This window comes from Schistocerca nitens, chromosome 6 (assembly GCF_023898315.1).
Source record: "Schistocerca nitens isolate TAMUIC-IGC-003100 chromosome 6, iqSchNite1.1, whole genome shotgun sequence".
NCBI classification, from domain to species: Eukaryota; Metazoa; Arthropoda; class Insecta; order Orthoptera; family Acrididae; genus Schistocerca; species Schistocerca nitens.
The window spans coordinates 87,979,665-88,002,134 of record NC_064619.1 but is presented as its reverse complement, the minus strand read 5'-3'; the positions used below and the strand labels follow the sequence as shown (position 1 = coordinate 88,002,134).

Below are 22,470 nucleotides of genomic sequence, written 5' to 3'. Positions count from 1 at the left end.
AGTTTGTAGTTAAGAAATAAATCACAATTTTTTTGGACAATCTCTCCACTGTTTTCTTATTTATAGGCAATTTATGATGAGATCAATGCATCACAAAGGCCTGATGTGATTCGACAAGCAGACTTTGCAAAACGAAATCAAAAATATCGCCATTATGAAAATGTTATAGAAAGCTCACCAGCTTCATACAGACAAATTATAGTACCAGCACCAGGGTTGGCAGAATATGTCACAGGTAATGTATTTTTGTCAAATGTGGTGGCTTCATGAGAATTTGACATGTATCTTACCATATGCTTATCTCTCTGCTTTCTCTGTTTCACCCAAACTAATTACAAATCATTGCTATAAATGAAAGAAGGTTGTACACAAGCGAGAGATGTGGATAATTCAGAAAACTTGTTATGTAGTGGTAAGAAAGAGCTTTAAAAAGGTTTTAAATGAAAAAAAAGGAAAATCCAGGATAATATTTTTAAATGGAAAAATATTCACAGCAGCAGACAGGGACTCCGACTATAATTTATTGGTTATGAACTGTGGATTAAAGCTGAAGAAATGGCAGAAAGGTAAGAAATTAAGGAAATGGGACTGGGGTAATTTTAAATGAGCACAGGTTGTTGAGAGTTTGAGAGGGAGTGTTAGACCGTTATTTACAGAAACAGTGTACAGGAATACAAGACGATATGGATGGGTAGCTTTCAGAGGTAATAGTGAAGGTAGTTTCAATCAAATAGTTGAAAGGAGAGGCTCAGCAGAAATCCTTGTATAACACACAAAATACTGAATTTAATTGATAAAAAGAGAAAAAATATGCAGAAAATGAACAAGGGTAAAGGGAATACAGAACTGTAAAAAAAAAAAAAAGACTGACAAATGCAAAAGAGGGGAAGTTGTGAAAGCATTTCTGATTAGGGGAAACTTGAATGCCACCTATACAATTAAAGAGACCTTCAGAAAAAAAGGAGCAGCTGTGTGAATTCCAAGAACCCATGTGGCAAATTGCTAGGAAACAGTGAAGGGAAAGGTGGAAGGAATATATAAAATCACTGTAGAAGGGAAAGTAACTTGAAGGCAATATTATAGAAAGGGGACAAGAGGTAGCAGATGATGAGATGGGAGATATAGTGCAAGAATAATTTGACTGAGGAGGAAAACTCAACTTGAAACATAGCACCTTGAGTAGATGAAATGCCTTCAAACTAGAGATATCCATGGGAAAGCCAGCCATGACAAAATTATTACACCTGGTGTGCAAGATGTTTGAGACAGGCAAACCTCAGATTTCAAGACTAATATAATGAAATCAGTTCCAGAGAAAGCAGGTGCTGACAGGTATGAATATTACCAAACTATCAGTTTAATAAGTCATGGTTGAAAAAATACTGATTTCAGTTATTTAAAGATGAGTGGAAAAGCTGGTAGAAATAAACCTCGGGGAAGATCATTTTATGTTCTGAAGAAATGTAGCAATACAATAACACTTAGCGTAGCACATCAATTTTAAGCTAGACAAACCAACATTTACAGCATGTGTAGATTCAGAGGAAGTGTTTGAACATGTTGACAGGAATATGATATTTGAAATCCTGAAGTTACCAAGGGTCAAATACAAGAAGCTTTAGTTTATTTACAACTTGTACAGAAACCAAACAGCAGTTACAAGATTTGAAGAACATCAGAGGAAAGCAGTGGTTGAGAAATGATTGAGATATTGAATAACATTGGAGATAGGCTGCAACAACCTGTACATTGGACAAGCAGTGAAGGAAACTAAAGAGAAATTTGGAAAATCAATTCAGGGATAAGAAATAAAAACTTTTAGGTTTGCGTATGACACTAATTGTCTTAGGTGCAAAAGACTTCAAAGATCAGTTGAACAGAATGGATAGAGAGGTAATAAGATAAATATCAACAAAAGTAGAATGTGGGTAACAAGATGTAGTCAAAGTAAGTTGTGCAATACTGAGGGAATTAGAGTAGGAAATGAGCCTCTAGAATTAGAAGTAGTTTTTGTAAATGTACTGACCTGTATTTACTTGGCCTTTGTAACAGCTGCTCTTGACATCACAGTTTCTGAAACTGTTTGGTTTAGTAACCTGATTGTGAAACGATGGACGCAACACCATGGTGGTTAACTTGAAATCTTTTCACATTTATTGTTACTTGATGATTTGTTGCATCCCAAACATGAGCATCACTTGGGGTTGGGTGACAAGGTGTTGAAAGAAGGAAATAGTTGGTTCGCCTAAGTGAGATGGAGTCTTCACCTGACAATATTGTTAAAATTCCCTTATCACAAAAGTTAAGACTTGGAACAAATACTGGGATGACACATATGTGGTTTCACCACTTCTGACTGTATTCAGAAAACAGTACCAACTCATGATATACTTTCTCTAAAGGAATTGTACTGACGAAAAGACCAGGTCTTTACACAGAGATGGTGATTGACTAGCACAGTTCCGTCTACTTAAAATGGATCTGTCAGTAGTAACTGAGCCTGCACCCATAACACAAACGCAGAAGTCTCTAGCTAAACGATCCGGGTGGGTGAACTGGGTGGGTCCTGCACCAGAGGCTTCCACAGAGATGTGATCCCTGTGGCAGGGGGTTGGGATTGGAAGTGACACTTACTATTCCAGTCCTGTCACAGGCTTATCCTTCCCCCATCAGAGGCCAGGTCACCTGGGAAAAGCAAACATGTTATATGCTAGCTCTGCTGCAGTCATTTCACAGCTTTTTATATTGGTGTGACTGCCAACCAGATGCCCACCAGGATGAACGGCCACTGCCAAACTGTGGCAAAGAGCAACGTAGACCACACTGTGGCACAACATGCAGCTAAACATTACATCCTTAATTTCAATGCCTGCTTCACTACCTGAGCCATTTGGATCCTTCCCTCCATCACCAGCTTTTCTGAACTGTGCAGATGGGAGTTATCCTTACAACACATTCTCTGCTCTCGAAATTATCCTGGTCTCAACATACGGTAACATACTTGTCCGCACACCCTCCATGCAACAGTTTCCACCCCCTCTATCGTGTCACCTGTCTGTTCGCGTCTCCCACCCTTGTGTGCCACCCTCGGCCAATGTGCCTGTCCGTCTTTTCCATTGCCTGCTCCTCTCCTTTTTCACTCCACCCCGAATCCCCTCCCTCCCTTCCCCACAGCCTCTGATGCTGTGACTGTTGGTAGTAGTCCAATCCTTGCACATTCTGGTATACAATGCTGTTATCTCCCTGCTCCTGTACGCTGTTATTCCTTCCCCAACCCCTCACAAATTGCTACTTATGTTCTACATGACATTTGCATTCTGATCCGAGCTGCTGGAGACTGGTCGTGTGTGTGTGTGTGTGTGTGTGTGTGTGTGTGTGTGTGTGTGTGTGTGTGTGTGTGTTTCCCTTTCTGACAAGGGCTTTGGCTGAAAGCTAATGTGTGTCTTTTCACCGTGCCTGTCTTCAGCTCAACATGTCATCTTTACAGTGAGTAGTGATCTGGCTTTTCCTTGCATTGTTCTCATCATATTAGTATATTTGACTGGAATCATTTAGCTGACCAATGGTATGCTTCAATTTTGGAGTGATCATAAGATGTTAACTAATTGATTACTTAACCCAGATCGACTCAAAATTTTCACAAAAACATTTACACTTAAATGTTTGCACGTTGATAACTAACCCAGGAATGACTGATAGATCTGATCATAAAAATGTTGATGAAAAGAATGCAAACCATGAACGGCCTGAAGCATTGTTACTACTGTTTACAGATGTGCAGGTGAATAAAAGTCTTTGTTGTATTTTACTTTATAACAGTAAAGCTAGCAAAATTAGTGGATATGGAGTTACATTAAATGAAGGCATAATCTGGTTTAACTATGGGGAAAATTGTCAAATTTATGTGGACTATGTTGTGAATACTGTGTTTACTCGTGTGGGGTTTCACAATTCATGCTAGAAATGGCTAAAATATGGAATTTTCTAGATTGAACAATGAGCAAACTGACATAGTGCAAGTGGATGTTTCTGAAATCTGAAAAATCAGGGCTTCAAAATTATGGCACTGAGTTTTGGAAATAAGCACCAGTCAAAAATGGAACATTCCAAACTATGCAAATTTTGATGACGAATAATGTAGGAAATAGGCAGTTTTGTGGAAAAAGGGAAATGTTTTCTGAGAAGATAGGCATGAGGGCTTTCGGATGAAGGACGTTGCTTCAGTCAGACCCACTTACCAGCTCACTCCAAATTCTATCTCCACATGACTTCTGAGAGCCCCATATCATGAATATTTATTCACAATAATTATTTCTGTGTAAACCAATTAGGCTGTAAGATTTATTAATGTGGAAATTACACTGTGAACAATTAGACTTAAAGATTATTTGTTTCAATAATAAAGTAGCTAATTTGTATTTACTGTCAGTGATGATATAAGAACAAGAGAATGACTCCGACTTGCTGTGTCATAAGTTCTGCTGTTTGGACTGAAGTAAAGAGAGTATAAATTGCAGACTAACAATAGCAAGAAAAGCATTTCTAAAAATGAGAATTTTGTTAACATCAAATATAAATTTAAATGTTAATAAGTCTTTTCAGAAGGCATTTGTCTTGGGTATAGCATTGTACAGAAGCGAAAGTAAGCAGTAAAGGCAAGAATAGAATAGAAGCTTTTGAAATGTGGTATTACAAAAGGATGCTGAAGATTAGATGGGTAGATTGAGTAACTGAATAGAAGGTACTGATCAGAGTAAAAAGAAGACAACACACCATGATACTTTCAACATGCTTCGTTATGTCTATGATTTAACTGCAGAGACTTTATAAATCAAAAGATATTTCTGAATAATGAGGATAAATTGTTTTACAGACGTTTCCATGTAACATTGCTGAGCTCGAATAATCATTTCCGGTGTTTCACTTGCCATAGTTTGTCTCAGTGCTTTTAAAATCTTAAAATAATTAATCCTGCGCAACTTAGATGATTTGAAATGATGATCTGACAAGTTTGAAACATGGAAATAGAAATTTTGTAGAGGTGGCACTTAGATGAAGTTGGTGAAAGGATGATGTGGGGTGCTTTGATTTGCTTTCGCAGCAACTGTTTTACTGACTGTAATCTTTCTCCTGGGTGCATTATTACAGTGAGGAATCTCACTTTTGGCAGTATCGGGGTGAACATGCGCATATCTCACACTTCCACTTCCTTCCCAGACCTGTCTGTTCCTGTTACAGAAACTTCTTATGGAAGACATGCTTAGTCAAAGAAGAAAAATAGTATAGATGTCCCCTTTGGTTTTCACATTTCAACACTCTGTGGCCAATGAGCTATTGAAGTCCACCACTCGTATCAGTTATTATATCTGGGGGGGGGGGGGGAAATCAGGTTCCCTTTGCACATTGACCACTCAAGAGACTGGGAAATAGTTTTCTGTGTGATAATTGACCCTAATGATAATAGACCCTTCAGGGCTAACCTGATACAAATTTTTCACATCTGTGTTTATGTTGTGGAGACTTCTGGCGCAATGTATGTATTTCAGAATTACAGTGTCGTCTGCTAAAAGTTTAACATTTGAACATCAGCAGTAATCCCAAAGTTTCTGTATCTTAGCCCGTGTTAATGTGATAGATGCTAATGCAACCTTCACACCCTTTTCTTCAGTTCTTCCCCTGCACACTTTATGCCCATACTTTCAGTAAATAACTTATTACATGATTATTCCTTCATCATGTCATGGTTGTTGCAGAATTTTCGAGATTATTTGTTAAATTTGTCATGTATGGCTACTCAGCATTGTGCTCCAAATTCTCATATGTGACCCATCATCTTGAAATCAATGTCTGTCATTCTCTGAGACTTTGTGTGTGTGTGTGTGTGTGTGTGTGTGTGTGTGTGTGTGTGTGTGTGTGAGTGAGAGAGAGAGAGAGAGAGAGAGAGCGCCTGCCTGACTGTGCTTGCTTCTTTCTGCACACAATATTTTTAAGAGAAATTTCACACTTCATATATATTTACTAGCAAGAGAAAATAATTTTTATGTAAGTGTGAAAGTTGTCATGCAAAATATTTTTATTAAAAATATAATGTAATTGGATACATAAATCTACCCACAAGCGGCAGCAGGAGAAAACAAATATAAAGGTATTGAAATTTCCAAGCCTTTTGAGCCAGTGGCTCCTTCTTTTGGAGAAGGGCCGAGGGGAAGAGAAAGGGGTGAAGGAAAATTGGGAAATGGAGAGAGTTCAGAAAAGTCCCCCAGGTGGGAACTGGCATTACCACATGTCCTTGGTTTGTGCCACCTAATTGGCATTAATTTATGTTAATTTCTTTGGTCTCAACATTTCTTCTCAGTAACCACTTTTTCTTCATTCTGCTTTAGTTTTCTGTATCTTTTATTTTCTGACCTGTCTATTTTTTCCCATCCCCCACCTCAACCACATACAATGCACTTAGCTTTCTGCTCTTATTAACTCTTGCATGGTGTTTTGTCAGTAATATGTGTCTTGCTTCTTGCCCTACCTTCCACTTTTAAGCTCTCAGGTTTTTCTATCTCGTCCAGTGCTCTCCCCAACGATTGGTCTTTCCTTCTCATCCTGTCTTCCCACATCCGGGGTTCTGAGTGATTTTTCTGAACTCTTCCCATTTCCTAAACCTAACCAGTCATTTTCCTTCAATCCTGTTCCTTACCTTTCTATCAGAATGAGGAGCCACTGGTTCTGAAAGATAGAAAACTTCTACCTTTACATTTTTTTCCTCCTGCCCCTGTTTGGTGAGTAGATTTTTGATGTAACTAGGTATGTAATATTTTCAAAAAATTATTATTTTTGTTATAGTATTTTTATCAGAATTATCAATGAGGTTTTAAAAAGAGAAACAAAATCTCTCTCTCTCTCTCTCTCTCTCTCTCTCTCTCTCTCTCTCTCTCTCTCTCATTTGATGTTTCTTAATCTTAAACTAGTTATGTCATTCAAAATCAATTTTAAAAGGTACAGTAGAGGCTTGATATAATGCTGTTGTCAGGAAAAATGTATGACCCCCATTTTATAGCTTAATAAAATAAACTGAGAGTGAGCTACAGAATGGCAAAGATTAGAAAAGCACATAATGCAGTGTTATACTTAACTGTACAATGTACAGTGTTTAAATTTAAAAAAAAAGTTTAAAAGCCTTAACAAGTACAGAAATTTGACAAACTTGACTCAAATGTTGTCCAACCAAGAACAGTACAGTAGTTCCAAATAAAATACTGTACTGCACTGTGATGGATAAAATACATTAGAATGTGAGTCACGATTTACTACACTGTATCCAGGCTACTGTAAGTTCATTTTTCCACTGCTTTAAAGAAGTTGGTAAGCTTTCTTCAGCAGACCGTTTCAAGCCTTTTCTTTTGTGTGTATTGTTTTTATGTTGATCAAATGCCACAACTGAATACAGTTTTGGTTCAGTTTCTCTCACTTCATGTGGGCCTAATCATTTTAGTTATATTACCCAATGTTTTAGGTGTACTAGGAGCATCTTCATTGTTTTCTTCTCGTTCTTCTTCTTTGTAATCATCACCTGTGTCTGCTTTTCCCTTCTCATTCTGTACAGCATCAGCAATGTCTTGGTCTTCTATGATCTCTGAAATTGATTCCTCATTGACTGCCCTGTGGCTCCCAAGTCTCAAAAATCATTACTGCACTACAGAACTCAATGTGCAGACCTGATATCATTGATGTTGAAACCTGTGTCAGTACATCACTAAATTCTTCTTCTGCTGCATTTTCTTCAGAGGAACCATTGTTCTGGCAATTCTTAGTAGTGGTCAGATTGATGATGATTCATCATGACAGGTTTGCTGAATAATGCAACAGTCTTCAGATTTAAAGGACATTTTTATTTCCTTATCTAAATTTATTATTGGTGTGTGAGCAGTTCACAGTGATGATGAGTATTAAATACGTTTATGAAGTCCTGATCTGGAAGATGAATTAGTACCATTGTGTGTTTGGGCAAAAACAGTTTTTCATTATTTTATCTTCTGACTGTGAGACATCAGTAGGTGGATGAGCTGGACAGTGATAAAGAATTATCAGTGCTTCTTCTCCCAGCTTTGTCACTGAGTGAACAAACTCTTCGTGAAACTGTCATGCATTTAATCTTGGAATGCATGTAAGTCATCTGTAATGACATTTTTTACATGCTTGAAACATCTCCAGCTTTTACTTTTGCCGATACAATGAGGTTTCAGCTTATGGCTACCTGATTTATTTGACAGAGGAGTGTGATTATGTTTTTGTTTGTTTTGAGAGTGGTTTTTTTTTCAGTGGGAAAGAAAATTGTCACTATCTTTAAATAGAAGAGATACTATGTACAATTAACAAATCACCAGAAAACATGAGACAGTCTTTTCTTAAATGAATCCAGTCTCTTTTTTTCCAAGTGTCTTCAGTTAGGTGGAGCTGTTTGTAAACTGGCGACTTCTGTGAAATAATACAACATATGATTTATTAGATGTATTTGATTGTGTGCTTCACATATGACTGTTATGCATAACTATCTGCTTCCATTTTCCGTCAGTTATTACAGTTTCATATAGAAGTTTCACTGTTCTGGAATATACCTGCATTAAACATTGGAGCCTGACTAGCTCAAAAGTCAGTATATGTCTAGAGCAATATTTTCCATGTCACTATTTTTGCAGTACTTCTTTTTTTTTTATCAGAAAATTAATTCAGAAGTTAAATTGTACAGTTTTGTGTGGTATTGTAATGTAATGTCGTAGATGTTTGATTTTAATGGCCGAGTCTAATGTTGCTCAGCCTAATTGAAGAGTTTACATTACAGTTCAAGCTATAATTAATAATGTGAAAAGCAGTAAGAGAAAAACTAGAACTTAACTGCCTTGTAAATAGGCAAAGACTGTTGCAAATGTAGGCAACAGATTCTGTCAATGATTATTTTCAGCAGTCAGATATCATCTGAAAGATGACTAAAGAACTGTTCGCAATTGTGATAATTAATTTAGATTCCTCCTCTTAAATAAACATACAGGCCAAAGTTACATGTATGAGGAACATTCACTGATTCAAGTTTGACAGACCAAAAAATTGCTTACTTTTCTTCCACGGTTCCCTAACGAAGGCAAACTTTAGTCCAAGGCAAATACTGATTATTGTGATGCTGTTTACAATGCAGCTCACATCAGCAACATTGTCTTGAACAGAGAGAAACTAGAATAAATTAATGCTCACAAGTGCACATTTGTTATCAGCAGTATGTGATAAAAACACAGTATGCGATATAAGTGTTTATCAAATAAAAGTGAGAAGAGTCATAGCAGTTGCCAATTCTAATAGCTGTCTGCTAAATTGAAGAAATTATAAGGTGAGTGTTTTATACAAGTACGGTTTTTAAATAGGGCCACTGCAGTTGGACATCTGATCATACAGACCAAGTACATCATGTACTAGCAAGTCATAGAATCACTGTGACAGTTGCACTCAGTCAGAATTACAAAAAAAAAAAAATGCAGTGATGATTAATAATGTTGGATAACTCACATAGATTTGTTTGTTTGTTTATAGATGATGGTCTGGTCATCCCCAGTATCAGTCTAGAGTTGCGTTGTGATCTGCTCAGAGCTGCCGAAGAAAGAGGACTGACAGCAGAACGACAGATAGAGCTCATGGGCCGTGCAGCTACTGAAATGGCTCTGCAACTTTTAGGTGGTGGGCACAGGTGCGGATCATCAGTATGTCAAAATTTTCTAATTTCTGTGTAAATTTCCTTCTTTTATAATTGTGGTTAAAATGTGCAGCTTGAGAGGAATTCTTGTATGGTGAGCCATTACACGGGTTGATTAAAAAAATCGACTCCCCGAAGATGAAGATATGTTGTGACACATTGTTCATAAAGTTTTATGGGCCTTTATTTTCTGATAAAAGTGCGGCCGTTCGAATCATCTCCACACTGAAGAAGAGACTGTATTCTACTGCATTGGCATGTAGATGTTGGATGATTTCCAAGAAAATTTTTTTGCTTTAGCAGGGGATAATTGAAGGGTTCAGTGGAAGAAAGTACTGACCTCCAGTTTAATAAGGGTTAGTCTGATCATCTGTTGTTTTTGAAAGCACCCAAACGGTTCCACATGTACCCTCATAACCTGCCGTCCATTACAGTGCCTGACAAAAAAAGAAAGGGAGCACTCAGAAGGGTAGGAGGAAATGAAATGAAACTTAACAGGTTGGAAGACATGTGATATTTCAAGGGTCACACTACTGAATAAAATTCACGTAGAGCTTGGCATTATTAGCCCATGTATTAGTCTGACATTGCACTATCTACATCCTAGTTGCATGCACTAAACTGCTTAGGAAGGGTGTCATAAAGCTATTGCACCCTCTCTTGAGGCAAGTTGGCCCACACTTGTTCTATCAGGGACAGATCTTAGGATCTTGCTTGCCACAGGAGTATGTCAACATCACGCTGGCAGTTAATAGATACACTTGCCACATGGACGATCATTGTCCTGTTGAAAAATGCCATTGACATTCTGTCTCGCGAGAGGTAGTGTGAGGACATAGGGTATCTGTGATGTATTGTTGTACCAACAGAGTTCTCTCCCTCACTGCCAGCCATCGCCAGGAGTAACACCGCTGTGCCTCTCCAAAACATTGCAAAAATGGAGCTTCTCCCCAGGTTCTCACCATACTCGCTGACGACGGTCATCTGGGTTACTGCTGAACACAATGCAACTCCATTCGCTGTAGTAAATGCTTCCCAGTCACAGCCCCACTCCCAATGCAGCTGTGTTGTTTATATGCATGGGATAATTCCCTTGTCCAGCTGCTGATCATCTCTGACCAATGGTGCAGCATGTCACATAATGTTGCAGAGAGTACATTACTTCTTTTCATATGGCATGTACAGGTGTGAAGAGTTTATTATGTGGTGCACAGTATGGCAATCCCTAGTGGTGGCCAGTCATGGTTGACCAGAACCTTGAAGATGAGTACACCTGACATCATGTATCTTGTGGTCATCTGTTGGTGGTGCAATGCATCCAACGTTGGGCCACTGTGACATGAGTGCCCTCAGTTCTGGATATTGCATGATTTGACTAACCAATAAGGGCTCTTTCAAACTCTGACTGGTTCTGATAACGCTGTTTTGCCCGAGTACATGGTATCTCAGTCCCCCTCACACTGACACTGTTCACATCCCTTATATATCCTACAAGTCCTGGTAACAAAACTAAACACTAACAATGCTAATGCTCTCCGGTGGCCATTATATGTATCTACATTACTAAGCAGCTAAACCAGAAACTGGTACCAGTTGCAGATTGCCTGCCTAACAGTTTCAAAGGGCAACATATTTCATTTAATTATTCATTGAATTTAAATATTTATAATGCTGTCATAATGTGCTCATTGAGGGGTAGAATTTGATATTGAAAGTTCCAACACAATAAGAAAAGTATTACTGTTAGAAACTGTGTGTGTGTGTGTGTGTGTGTGTGTGTGTGTGTGTGTCTTGAACCAACATAACTGACAGCGTGCAAATACACGGGCATCATTCATCCAGTACCTGAGAATTAGAGTACTTCGCTACTTGAAATAAACTTTACACATAATTTTAAACATTTACAAAACTTTTTGTCACTGTCACCAATCACAAAATGACAAAAGGAAATAAGTTGATTGCTTACAACATTTCTGCTGTTCATTCAGGAGAAATCATCATCAGACATGACATTTTAATGTATTACTCTTTTACTTTATTCACAATACACTTTGCAGACAGTATGTACAGATATATCGCTGAATGTGCTTGCAAAATATATCATTATATGATATACAGGAGATAAAAGTAATCGGACAGTTGAAGCTGTTATATACACGGGTATTGGATTATTAAAGAATTGTGAGTTTACTGGTCCCAGAGAATTGCGGCTCCAATGTGTACTACTGTACAGTGTAACTAAATTCCCTTTACAGATTTGAGGACTGTAGTTTGGGCCGAGATGATTAAGTTCAGCCTAAGAACTTACGTCCGAAAACATACTATTTTCCCTCTATGTGCAAAATACCACATCACACAGTCAAATCTCCCACATTTTTGACACCACTGACAAAGGTATTGCGTGTTTCATCTGTCAGTCACGTGGTGTCCTATGCCCACTACTGGTTTGTGTATATGCCATTCAGTTGTTTGTGATCTGGCCATAGAGATGTGTACTACTGTACAGTTGTAATTAGTCACAACAGTACAGAATGAAAACTGTATGTATATTTAATTATAGTGTTTGGACAAGTCCGACTTCTCACGGCTGATCCTTTTCACGAATGAAGCAAAGTTCACAAGGGAAGGTGATCTCTGTTCCCACAAAAATCATGTATGGTCTGATGAAAACCCTCATGCTGCACACCTCCATGCATTTCAGGAACAGTACGTCTGAACAGTTGGCAGGATTCCTGGATGTATTTGTGGTTGGGCCATACCTTCTTCCACCACATCTCACAGGTACCACGTACATGAGATTCCTTCAAGGGGTACTGCATGGCCGCATAGATGATGTGCCAGTGCATGTGCATCAAAGTATGTGATTCTAGCATGGTGATGCACCACCACATTTTTCACTTGTGGTCTGAGATCAAGTCAACCATTGATTTGGTGGACAACAGTTGTTTGCTTATACTGGACTGATTGCTTGGCCTGCGTGCTGTTCCAGCTTGAACCTTCTAGACTGCTGTCTTTGGGGGGTCACATGAAATCCATGATATGTGAGATCCCTGTGGCATATGAGGAAGAAGCAGATGCTGGAGGACCAGGGATTGGTGACAGTGTGTTCCAGAATATGATACCGAGGTATCATATCTGTGTTGATGTCGGTGGCTGTTGCATTGATCCCTACTTATAAATGGGCTCATACGACAAGCAGCAGGAGCCGTAGAGCAACGTATTGTGATATTTTGTATGTAGTGGGAAATGGTATGTTTCTGGGCATGACTTCCTATGAATTCTCTTGGTCCCCACTAAAAGTCCTCAAAGTCTGTAAAGGGAATTTATTTACACCCTTTATAAAGACTAGGTAAGACATTGTTTCAGAAATCTTGAAAAGTTCTTTAGAGATTCACTTCAAATTTGTACACAATTCTCTAATAAACATTGAAATGGCCATGGGATATACATATGAAAACAATAATGTGCAGGTTCTATGTTCAAACTGACTAGGAAAAAGAAAATGCTGTACTTTGCTTTCCTGTATAAATGTGCAGTTTTGTTTTCTTTCTCACAGCTTAAATTGAATGGGTAATCAGTTGGGATAATTGGTGTATGGGATGTGAGAAGGACTTCTCCAGCTGCTGTATCTTTGAGCATAGCAGCTTCAATGACATTATTTGTCATAGTTTCACTCTATGAATGAATGGGTAGCATTACAAAGTTGCGGACAGTTCAGATTGTTTGTTTGTTTGTGTGTGTGTGTGTGTGTGTGTGTGTGTGTGTGTGTGTTATATCCACAGACTTTCACAGCACAGTCCTTTCTTTCTTGCATTCAGTATTAACAGAAAAACTATATATGTTAAAAAATATAGCTTGTGCCAGTCCAAATGTTTATTAGAGTATCATAAAAATTAAGAACTTGCCAGATTTCCTTTCATTCATATTCTGTGTGATTTATTACACTTTAAAGTTCTATACCTTCAATACTGTGCAAAATATCAGTAAGGAACCAAAATTTGCATACTGACACAGTTCCTAGAGATACCCAGATTAGGGCATGTATCTAATTCTCATACATATTTAACAACTTTTTTTTTAAATATAAATTGCTTTGTCTTACTGTGTTTACACTCTTTTCTTTGAATTTAACCAATCATTTAACATGCAGTAACACTAAATACATACACTCCTGGAAATGGAAAAAAGAACACATTGACACCGGTGTGTCAGACCCACCATACTTGCTCCGGACACTGCAAGAGGGCTGTACAAGCAATGATCACACGCACGGCACAGCGGACACACCAGGAACCGCGGTGTTGGCCGTCGAATGGCGCTAGCTGCGCAGCATTTGTGCACCGCCGCCGTCAGTGTCAGCCAGTTTGCCGTGGCATACGGAGCTCCATCGCAGTCTTTAACACTGGTAGCATGCCGCGACAGCGTGGACGTGAACCGTATGTGCAGTTGACGGACTTTGAGCGAGGGCATATAGTGGGCATGCGGGAGGCCGGGTGGACGTACCGCCGAATTGCTCAACACGTGGGGCGTGAGGTCTCCACAGTACATCGATGTTGTCGCCAGTGGTCGGCGGAAGGTGCACGTGCCCGTCGACCTGGGACCGGACCGCAGCGACGCACGGATGCACGCCAAGACCGTAGGATCCTACGCAGTGCCGTAGGGGACCGCACCGCCACTTCCCAGCAAATTAGGGACACTGTTGCTCCTGGGGTATCGGCGAGGACCATTCGCAACCGTCTCCATGAAGCTGGGCTACGGTCCCGCACACCGTTAGGCCGTCTTCCGCTCACGCCCCAACATCGTGCCGCCCGCCTCCAGTGGTGTCGCGACAGGCGTGAATGGAGGGACGAATGGAGACGTGTCGTCTTCAGCGATGAGAGTCGCTTCTGCCTTGGTGCCAATGATGGTCGTATGCGTGTTTGGCGCCGTGCAGGTGAGCGCCACAATCAGGACTGCATACGACCGAGGCACACAGGGCCAACACCCGGAATTATGGTGTGGGGAGCGATCTCCTACACTGGCCGTACACCACTGGTGATCGTCGAGGGGACACTGAATAGTGCACGGTACATCCAAACCGTCATCGAACCCATCGTTCTACCATTCCTAGACCAGCAAGGGAACTTGCTGTTCCAACAGGACAATGCACGTCCGCATGTATCCCGTGCCACCCAACGTGCTCTAGAAGGTGTAAGTCAACTACCCTGGCCAGCAAGATCTCCGGATCTGTCCCCCATTGAGCATGTTTGGGACTGGATGAAGCGTCGTCTCACGCGGTCTGCACGTCCAGCACGAACGCTGGTCCAACTGAGGCGCCAGGTGGAAATGGCATGGCAAGCCGTTCCACAGGACTACATCCAGCATCTCTACGATCGTCTCCATGGGAGAATAGCAGCCTGCATTGCTGCGAAAGGTGGATATACACTGTACTAGTGCCGACATTGTGCATGCTCTGTTGCCTGTGTCTATGTGCCTGTGGTTCTGTCAGTGTGATCATGTGATGTATCTGACCCCAGGAATGTGTCAATAAAGTTTCCCCTTCCTGGGACAATGAATTCACGGTGTTCTTATTTCAATTTCCAGGAGTGTATTTTTGAGTTAACACTTTCTTCTTCTGGCCCCTTCAATTTGCACAGAGATTGTAGATTTGGTACTGTTGTCCTGACCACAGAGATTGATACTACTCAAAGTTTTCACCACTTTGGGGTCTTGTGCACCCAAGTAAACAATGCACATTGTCGCACTTCCATTGCCAGTGACAAACTGTAGTGTCCTCACATTTATATGAGTCTTAGTCTTGTAGATTTACTCACTTACAATGTCAGCAGATGGGGCTGAGGTTCACAGTGCTCAAAATGAAGTGTGTGTGCAGCATGTGCGAGTTTCGCTTTAGATAAATGTAGAAAACTCTCAATGACTTTCTTCTAATCCAACCTGTTTATCAGTTCATGGGAAAAAGCTGCTACTGCTAACCTGTATTTGTACAATGCAGAAATATTGTAAGTAATGATGATAATACTTCATAAACTCACTAACTGCCACAGTGACATGATTTGTTTAATTACTTCTTAGTGCCATGGAAAGCATTTATAACATGAAATTAGAGCTACTGATTAATATTTTCAAGTTAATATTCAAAGAAATTATTTTTGATTTCTGTTGGTTGTCCATACATTATTCGATGTGTTGTTGACTCAATATTTCCAGCAATATGATCCTGCTTCCACAACAGCTTTCAAGGTTTAACCTTTTTTTAATATGAGTTATTACATAGGACATTACAGGCAATTTGTTTCATTTTTCCACATTTTAGTAGCAGTCTTGTCCCATGTTCTGAAACAGAATGCTGTACACTATCATGATCTACACAGTATTACTTCAAAAAACATCAGACATGATTCACTTTCTCCTGCGTAGACAGCAACTCCAGAATAAAGATTCTGTTTGGTCTAAAATTATTGTGTTAGGCAGCTTCCAAGGCATTGAAGTAAATGAAATTCACCTGCAATTATGTATGTCAGCTGTTGCTCCCTTTTTATATGTTAGTGGTATTGCATTAATTTTTAAAATATCAGGAGAGGTCCATTGGCCATTTGTACATGTTTACTAAATATGTTACTGGTATTATTAATTAATCTATGTTCTTTGTGTAATGCAGGTGATGTATCACCACAGCCACTAGACATTCTATTTTTAGTTTTGAGGTTATTTTCATTACCTCATATTGTGTTACATTCCTTAGAAAACATGAATTACTCATTTATAATAGAGGGAAACATTCTACGTGGGAAAAATATATCTAAAAACAAAGATGATGTGACTTACCAAACGAAAGCGCTGGCAGGTCGATAGACACAAAAACAAACACAAACATACACACAAAATTCAAGCTTTCGCAACAAACTGTTGCCTCATCAGGAAAGAGGGAAGGAGAGGGAAAGACGCAAGGATGTGGGTTTTAAGGGAGAGGGTAAGGAGTCATTCCAATCCTGGGAGCGGAAAGACTTACCTTAGGGGGAAAAAAGGACGGGTATACATTCTCTCTCGCGCGCGCGCACGCGCGCGCACACACACACACACACACACACACACACACACACACACACACACACACACACACACATATACAGACACAAGTAGACATATTTAAAGACCAAAATATGTCTGCTTGTGTCTGTATATGTGTGGATGGATATGTGTGTGTGCGTGTGTGCGCGCGAGTGTATACCCGTCCTTTTTTTCCCCCTAAGGTAAGTCTTTCCGCTCCCGGGATTGGAATGACTCCTTACCCTCTCCCTTAAAACCCACATCCTTGCGTCTTTCCCTCTCCTTCCCTCTTTCCTGATGAGGCAACAGTTTGTTGCGAAAGCTTGAATTTTGTGTGTATGTTTGTGTTTGTTTTTGTGTCTATCGACCTGCCAGCGCTTTCGTTTGGTAAGTCACATCATCTTTGTTTTTAGATATAATTGAGTTTATTGTTAGTTTTGATTCAAAAACTTCTTCTCAGCATGTCTAACTAAACTGTTCTATGAAGGATTCACATACTGTCTTTGAGTTGCTCATCAGCATTCAATGTTCTCTTATTGCTATATTATAACGACGGGGATATTCTTTTTTAATTTCATTGTTTACTATGTCTCAGGCTATTTCACTAGTAATAATGAAGACACTTTTAATGTGTTTTTAGTGTCTTCAGGAATTGCCTGTGTGATTTTCTACTGCTTTTGTACTTCATTAGGCACTGCTGCAAGTTTGTATCCTGGAACAGCACATTTATGCCCTTCACATTTTTCTTTAACTAGTGAATTTTTTGGGGAATTTTTAAGATCTTTTGAATAATCTGATTTCATCACTGATTTTACCCCTTGCACATGCCCCAGTAAAACTGTGGTTTAATATCTGATATAAATCTCTTTATCATAATCTAACAATGAAAATAATCAGTTATTGATAACATAATGTAATATAAACGAATAGATACTATCCATTATCATTATCTGATGTGTGTGGAAGGTCCTCCTCAAGCTTATAATGGGCAATTTTTTTTAAAAAGTGATTAAATTATTATGTAGAACTGTTTGGCAGTCTATTTATCTTATGGATTGAGCATCATCACTCGAGGGAGAGTTTTCAGTAGTTCTCATCACTAATTCTGCCCTATTTAAATTTGTAACACCGTGGTCAGTGCAAGTCCATAAGTAAGGTGTCCTGGTTAGTGACATTTATATGCTTATGATGATAGTACCGTAACATGTCAGAATACCTAAGGTAATTTACATTAGAGCTTAAAGAGTGGATGTTCTCCCCTCACAAGGATAGGGCGTGACTTGGGAAATTCAGATTGGAGTAAGGCTTGGTTGGCTTGTCATTTACCTAAATGTTATTCTGTAGCAGTAGTAAAATGGACTAGCCAGCCAGACCCCAGAAAAAAGGTTTCAAAGTTTTACATGCACTTTATAGACTAGTATAATGTTCCTTTGAACTTGTGTAAAAATAGCTCATTGGCAGTATGCTTACTTTTTAATCTGCTGATCTGGGTTTAATCCCAGCATCCACCAAAAATTTTTTTATCCAGTTATAATTCAAAGGAATTTTACATAAAATGAATAACCAAAACTATTGTAAATGAATTCTTCATTTGTATGGCCATGTTGTCCGTAGTTGCTTTCCATTTCTTCCACATACCCAAAGCATTAACACAAAATAAACAGTTGCTCAGTGACAAATAAATATTGGAAACCAGACTCTATGTAAAATAATTGATGAAATTACATGAAAAAGAAAAGAGCCTGATTCATCCTTCACCCTCTCTCACTCTCACACCCAATCCCCCGCTCCCAGTTTCATTTCACTTCTTGCTCCTCACCTTCGTCTTCAACTCACATTCCATCACATTACCACACACTTCTGTCCACTCATCATGGCTTATTCCCCCCCCCCCCCCCTCCCACAAAAAAAAACCTCCATCACTGTTCCTTTACTACTCTCCCACAGTATATAAATATACGGCAACATAATTAAATAGAATTACACAAGTAAAATAAACTAAAAAATAAAAAAAGAGTGTAGATCAAAGACAAACTAATGGCAATTTTGAGTTGGCAACAGTACAAAACACAAACGACAGTACATACTTAGAAGTATAAAAACGAACAGAAGACAGTGGTGCACAAAAAAGTGTGCTGTGTAAAAAAAATAAAAATGCATAGTTCTGCAGAGCAACTAACAATTAGACAACAACTATCAGTATCTAAAGAAGAAAAACCTCAGTGATGTGCTAGCAACTGCATTTCCCGATGTAGGTGAGAAAATGAGCAGAACTCCCTGTAAGTAAAAATCAGTATATTGTTAATGAACTGTTTTTCAATCTTGAAACAAATAAAACTGTAAATAACATAATTACAGATCATTGATGATGCTTTACTTCAATAAAGTGGAACATGGCTGGTGAAAAAAACACACATTTTTTGTAGTTGCAAACAGTATCGTAAATGAAATCATTAATGATTTTATTTTATATCTGATGCAGCTAATGAAATGACTTATATTAATTTTGTATTTTAAAATAGTTAAGTAACAGTAAATCCATTTTTAGAGAAGTAGGTATTAGTACAGTACTATTGTCATTAAAAAGTCATTAGTGTTTTTTAACTATTATTATATGTAAACAGCTGCGAGTTGTTCATCAGAACTTTAACATGTTTCTTCTGTGGAAGAGTTTAATTGTTGATATGCAGATGTTTCAGAGCATCCAAGGCACTACAGGAACTATTCAAATAATAGTACAAACAGGCTTTCCATATTCTGCATTTACTGGTTGTATTAAATAAATTCAAATACACATGCCAGTAATTTCTGGAATATTGCCAAGGTTGGAATGTTTATATTGTTAAAGATTGTTGAAGTGAATATGTCAGTTAATAAGGAAACCATGACGAGAAGTGGTAGATAAAATTACTAAACACTCATTATACAGTGAAAAGCTGAGTTACTGTTAAGAGATGCAGTTGTTCATTAGATAGGCTTGCTGAGTGGTAGTGTTCTGATTGCACCGGAATCTTCAGCTTTGATTTCTTGTGAAGCGATGATGATAGTTGAGGAAACATAGCTTGTACTACGGCCATACTGACTGAAGAAAATATCTGCTACCGAGAAAGAACTCGTCCACAACAATGAAAACTGTGCGATCTGAAATTTTCCTGGCGTATTTCCAATTTGAACAGTTCTCGGGTATCCGACCGGGTAGCGTCGTAATTTCTCCAAACTATTTTGGCAGACGTAAACGCTGCCATCTTCAGGTGGTTCCTGACGAATGTTGTGCTGTTCCTCTTGGCGCCCTGTATATACTATCCTTTACCCCCTCCACCATTCCTCTCCTGGTGTCTTTGGTGCAGCTGGCGCAGCGGCTACTGGAGGTGGTGGGGGAAGCGGTGCCTGAGTCTGAACTGGGGTCTGCAGTCTCCCTGCTGCCGCCGTCGGGGGCGGTCCTCGATCTCTGGGACTGCATCTTTCTCTCCAGGCTGAGTGCAGGGTTCCAAGCCTGACTAAGTTGAAGGCTGCTGTCTTTATTAATTAGATCGTCCTGCAGTCGGATTTTGATGGCATCTTTAGTAACGCAATCCCAGAAGTAGGAGGACTGTCAGAGGATTTTTGTTTCTTCATAGTCCATAGTATGGCCAGTCTTTATACAGTGGTCAGCCATGGCTGATTTAGTGGCCTGGCGTAATTCGGTATGGTGCTTGTGTTCGTGACACCTCCCTTCTACAGTGCAGACTGTCTCCCCAATGTATGATTTTCCGCACTGACAGGGAATTTGATAAACGCCTGGTTTTCAAAGGCCTAGATCTTCTTTCACTGAACCCAGTAGAGTCAAGGTTTTTGCAGGGTGTCGGAATAAACATTTCACATTGTGTTTCCCCAGGATTCTAACGATTTTTCTTGAGGTGTTTCTGACAAACGGAATGCACGCCAATGACTTGGGTTCTTCTGTTTCTTCTTCTTCTTGTTCTCTTGACGCAGTCTGTCTGAGTGCGTGTCACACCTCAGTGAACCCCATAACGCCCCATTTACAGAGTGGGAGCTCCTCAGTGTCCTTGCGCATTGCCCCAACACAGCTTCTGGGCCAGATTGGATCCACAGTTAGATGATCAAACATCTCTTGTCTGACTAAAAGTGACATCTTCAACCGGATCTGGTACAATTTCGTCTTTCCATCGCAATGGCGGGAGAGCACCATCATTCCAGTGCTCAAACCTGGTAAAAACCCGCTTGATGTGGATAGCTATTGGCCCATCAGCCTCACCAACGTTTTTTGTAAGCTTTTAGAATGTATGGTAGGTAAGTTGACGATTGTGTTGGGTCCTGGCGTCACGTGGCCTACTGGCGCCATGTCAGGGCGGATTCCGCTGGGGTTGCTCTACCAATGATGATCTAGTTTCCCTCGTCTGCCATCCGAACAGCCTTTTCCAGATGCCAACAGTTGGTTGCCATCTTTTTTTATTTACAAAAAGCTTACAACTTGACCTGGCGACATCATATCCTTGCCACATTATATGAATGGGGTCTCGGGGGGGCCCACTCCAGATTTTTATCCAAAATTTCCTATTGCTCTGTAATTTCCATGTCGAAGTTGGTGCCTCCCATAGTTCCTCCCGTATCCAGGAGATGGTGTCCCGCAGGTCACTGTATTGAGTGTATATCTGTTTTTAATGGCCATTAACTGTCTAGAAGCAGTTGTCAGGCTGTCGGTCTCACCTTCTCTGTATGCAGACGACTTCTACATTTTGTACTGCTGCTCCAGCACTTATGTTGCTGAGTGGCGCCTACAGGGAGCCATCCACAAGGCATAGTCATGGGCTCTAGCCCATGGCTTCCAGTCGCGAAGTCGTGTGTCATGCATTTCTGTCGGTGTCGTACCATCTGAGGGTGGGCATTTAGCCTTCTCTCTGAGGTCACCACCCTCCCTCCATTTTATCTCTGTTGCAGTTTCTTTGCATTTGTTTGTCATGGTCGTCGTCTTTTCCCTACATGTGTTCATCTCGCCTTGTCTTTTTGGGGTGGACATGTTAATGTGTTGCAGAGTGGCTGGCTTACCTTCTTTTTAGGTGTGGTGTTGGGTGTTTGTGTTCCTTGAGCCTTGCTTGCGTAAGGAGAAAGGGACTGATGACGCTGTAGTTTAGTCCCTTTATACCCCAAATCAACCAACTAACCGTTGCATTATATGTAAAATAAAATCATTAATCATTTCATTTGCAGTGGTTTTGGTTATACATTTTATTTAAAAATCCTTCTAAATATAACTTTACAAACTTATGACAGAAGCTGGGATTTACCCTGGATCAGCAGGTAAAAAATTGTGTGTACTGTCAATGAGCTACTTTTTATTTTCACAAGTTCAAGAGAAGTTCAGCACACAGGGGTACCTCCTCCATCGCGAGGATCCACCTCAGTGTCACTGTGGCTCACATATGACTGTTGTCCACATCTTGCTGGACTGCCCACTTTTAGCTGCTCTGCGGCAGACTTTTAACCTTCCCAGCACCCTACCTTTGTTAACATCAAATATAGATTTAAATTTTAGAAAGTCTTTTCTGAAGGTATTTGTCTGGAGTGTAGCCATGAAATATGGATGATAAACAGTTTAGACAAGATCGTAATAGAAGCTTTTGAAATGAAAACTTCAAAACCTTTTTCCTGGGAGTTGGCTAGCCAGTGCATTTTACCAGTGCTACACGATA

General features: G+C 39.7%; 1 protein-coding gene across 4 annotated transcripts in view; it reads left to right on the top strand.

Annotated features, from left to right (window-relative positions):
- Positions 1 to 22,470, top strand: part of LOC126262557 (enhancer of mRNA-decapping protein 3) — an 84,944-nt gene that overhangs the window by 45,353 nt on the left and 17,121 nt on the right. For all 4 annotated transcript variants that reach the window (XM_049959255.1, XM_049959253.1, XM_049959252.1 and 1 more), the window contains 2 exons: positions 67 to 235; positions 9,574 to 9,727. In XM_049959255.1, coding sequence (XP_049815212.1) covers positions 67 to 235; positions 9,574 to 9,727 — 323 coding nt within the window. The remainder of the gene's footprint in view (positions 1 to 66; positions 236 to 9,573; positions 9,728 to 22,470) is intronic.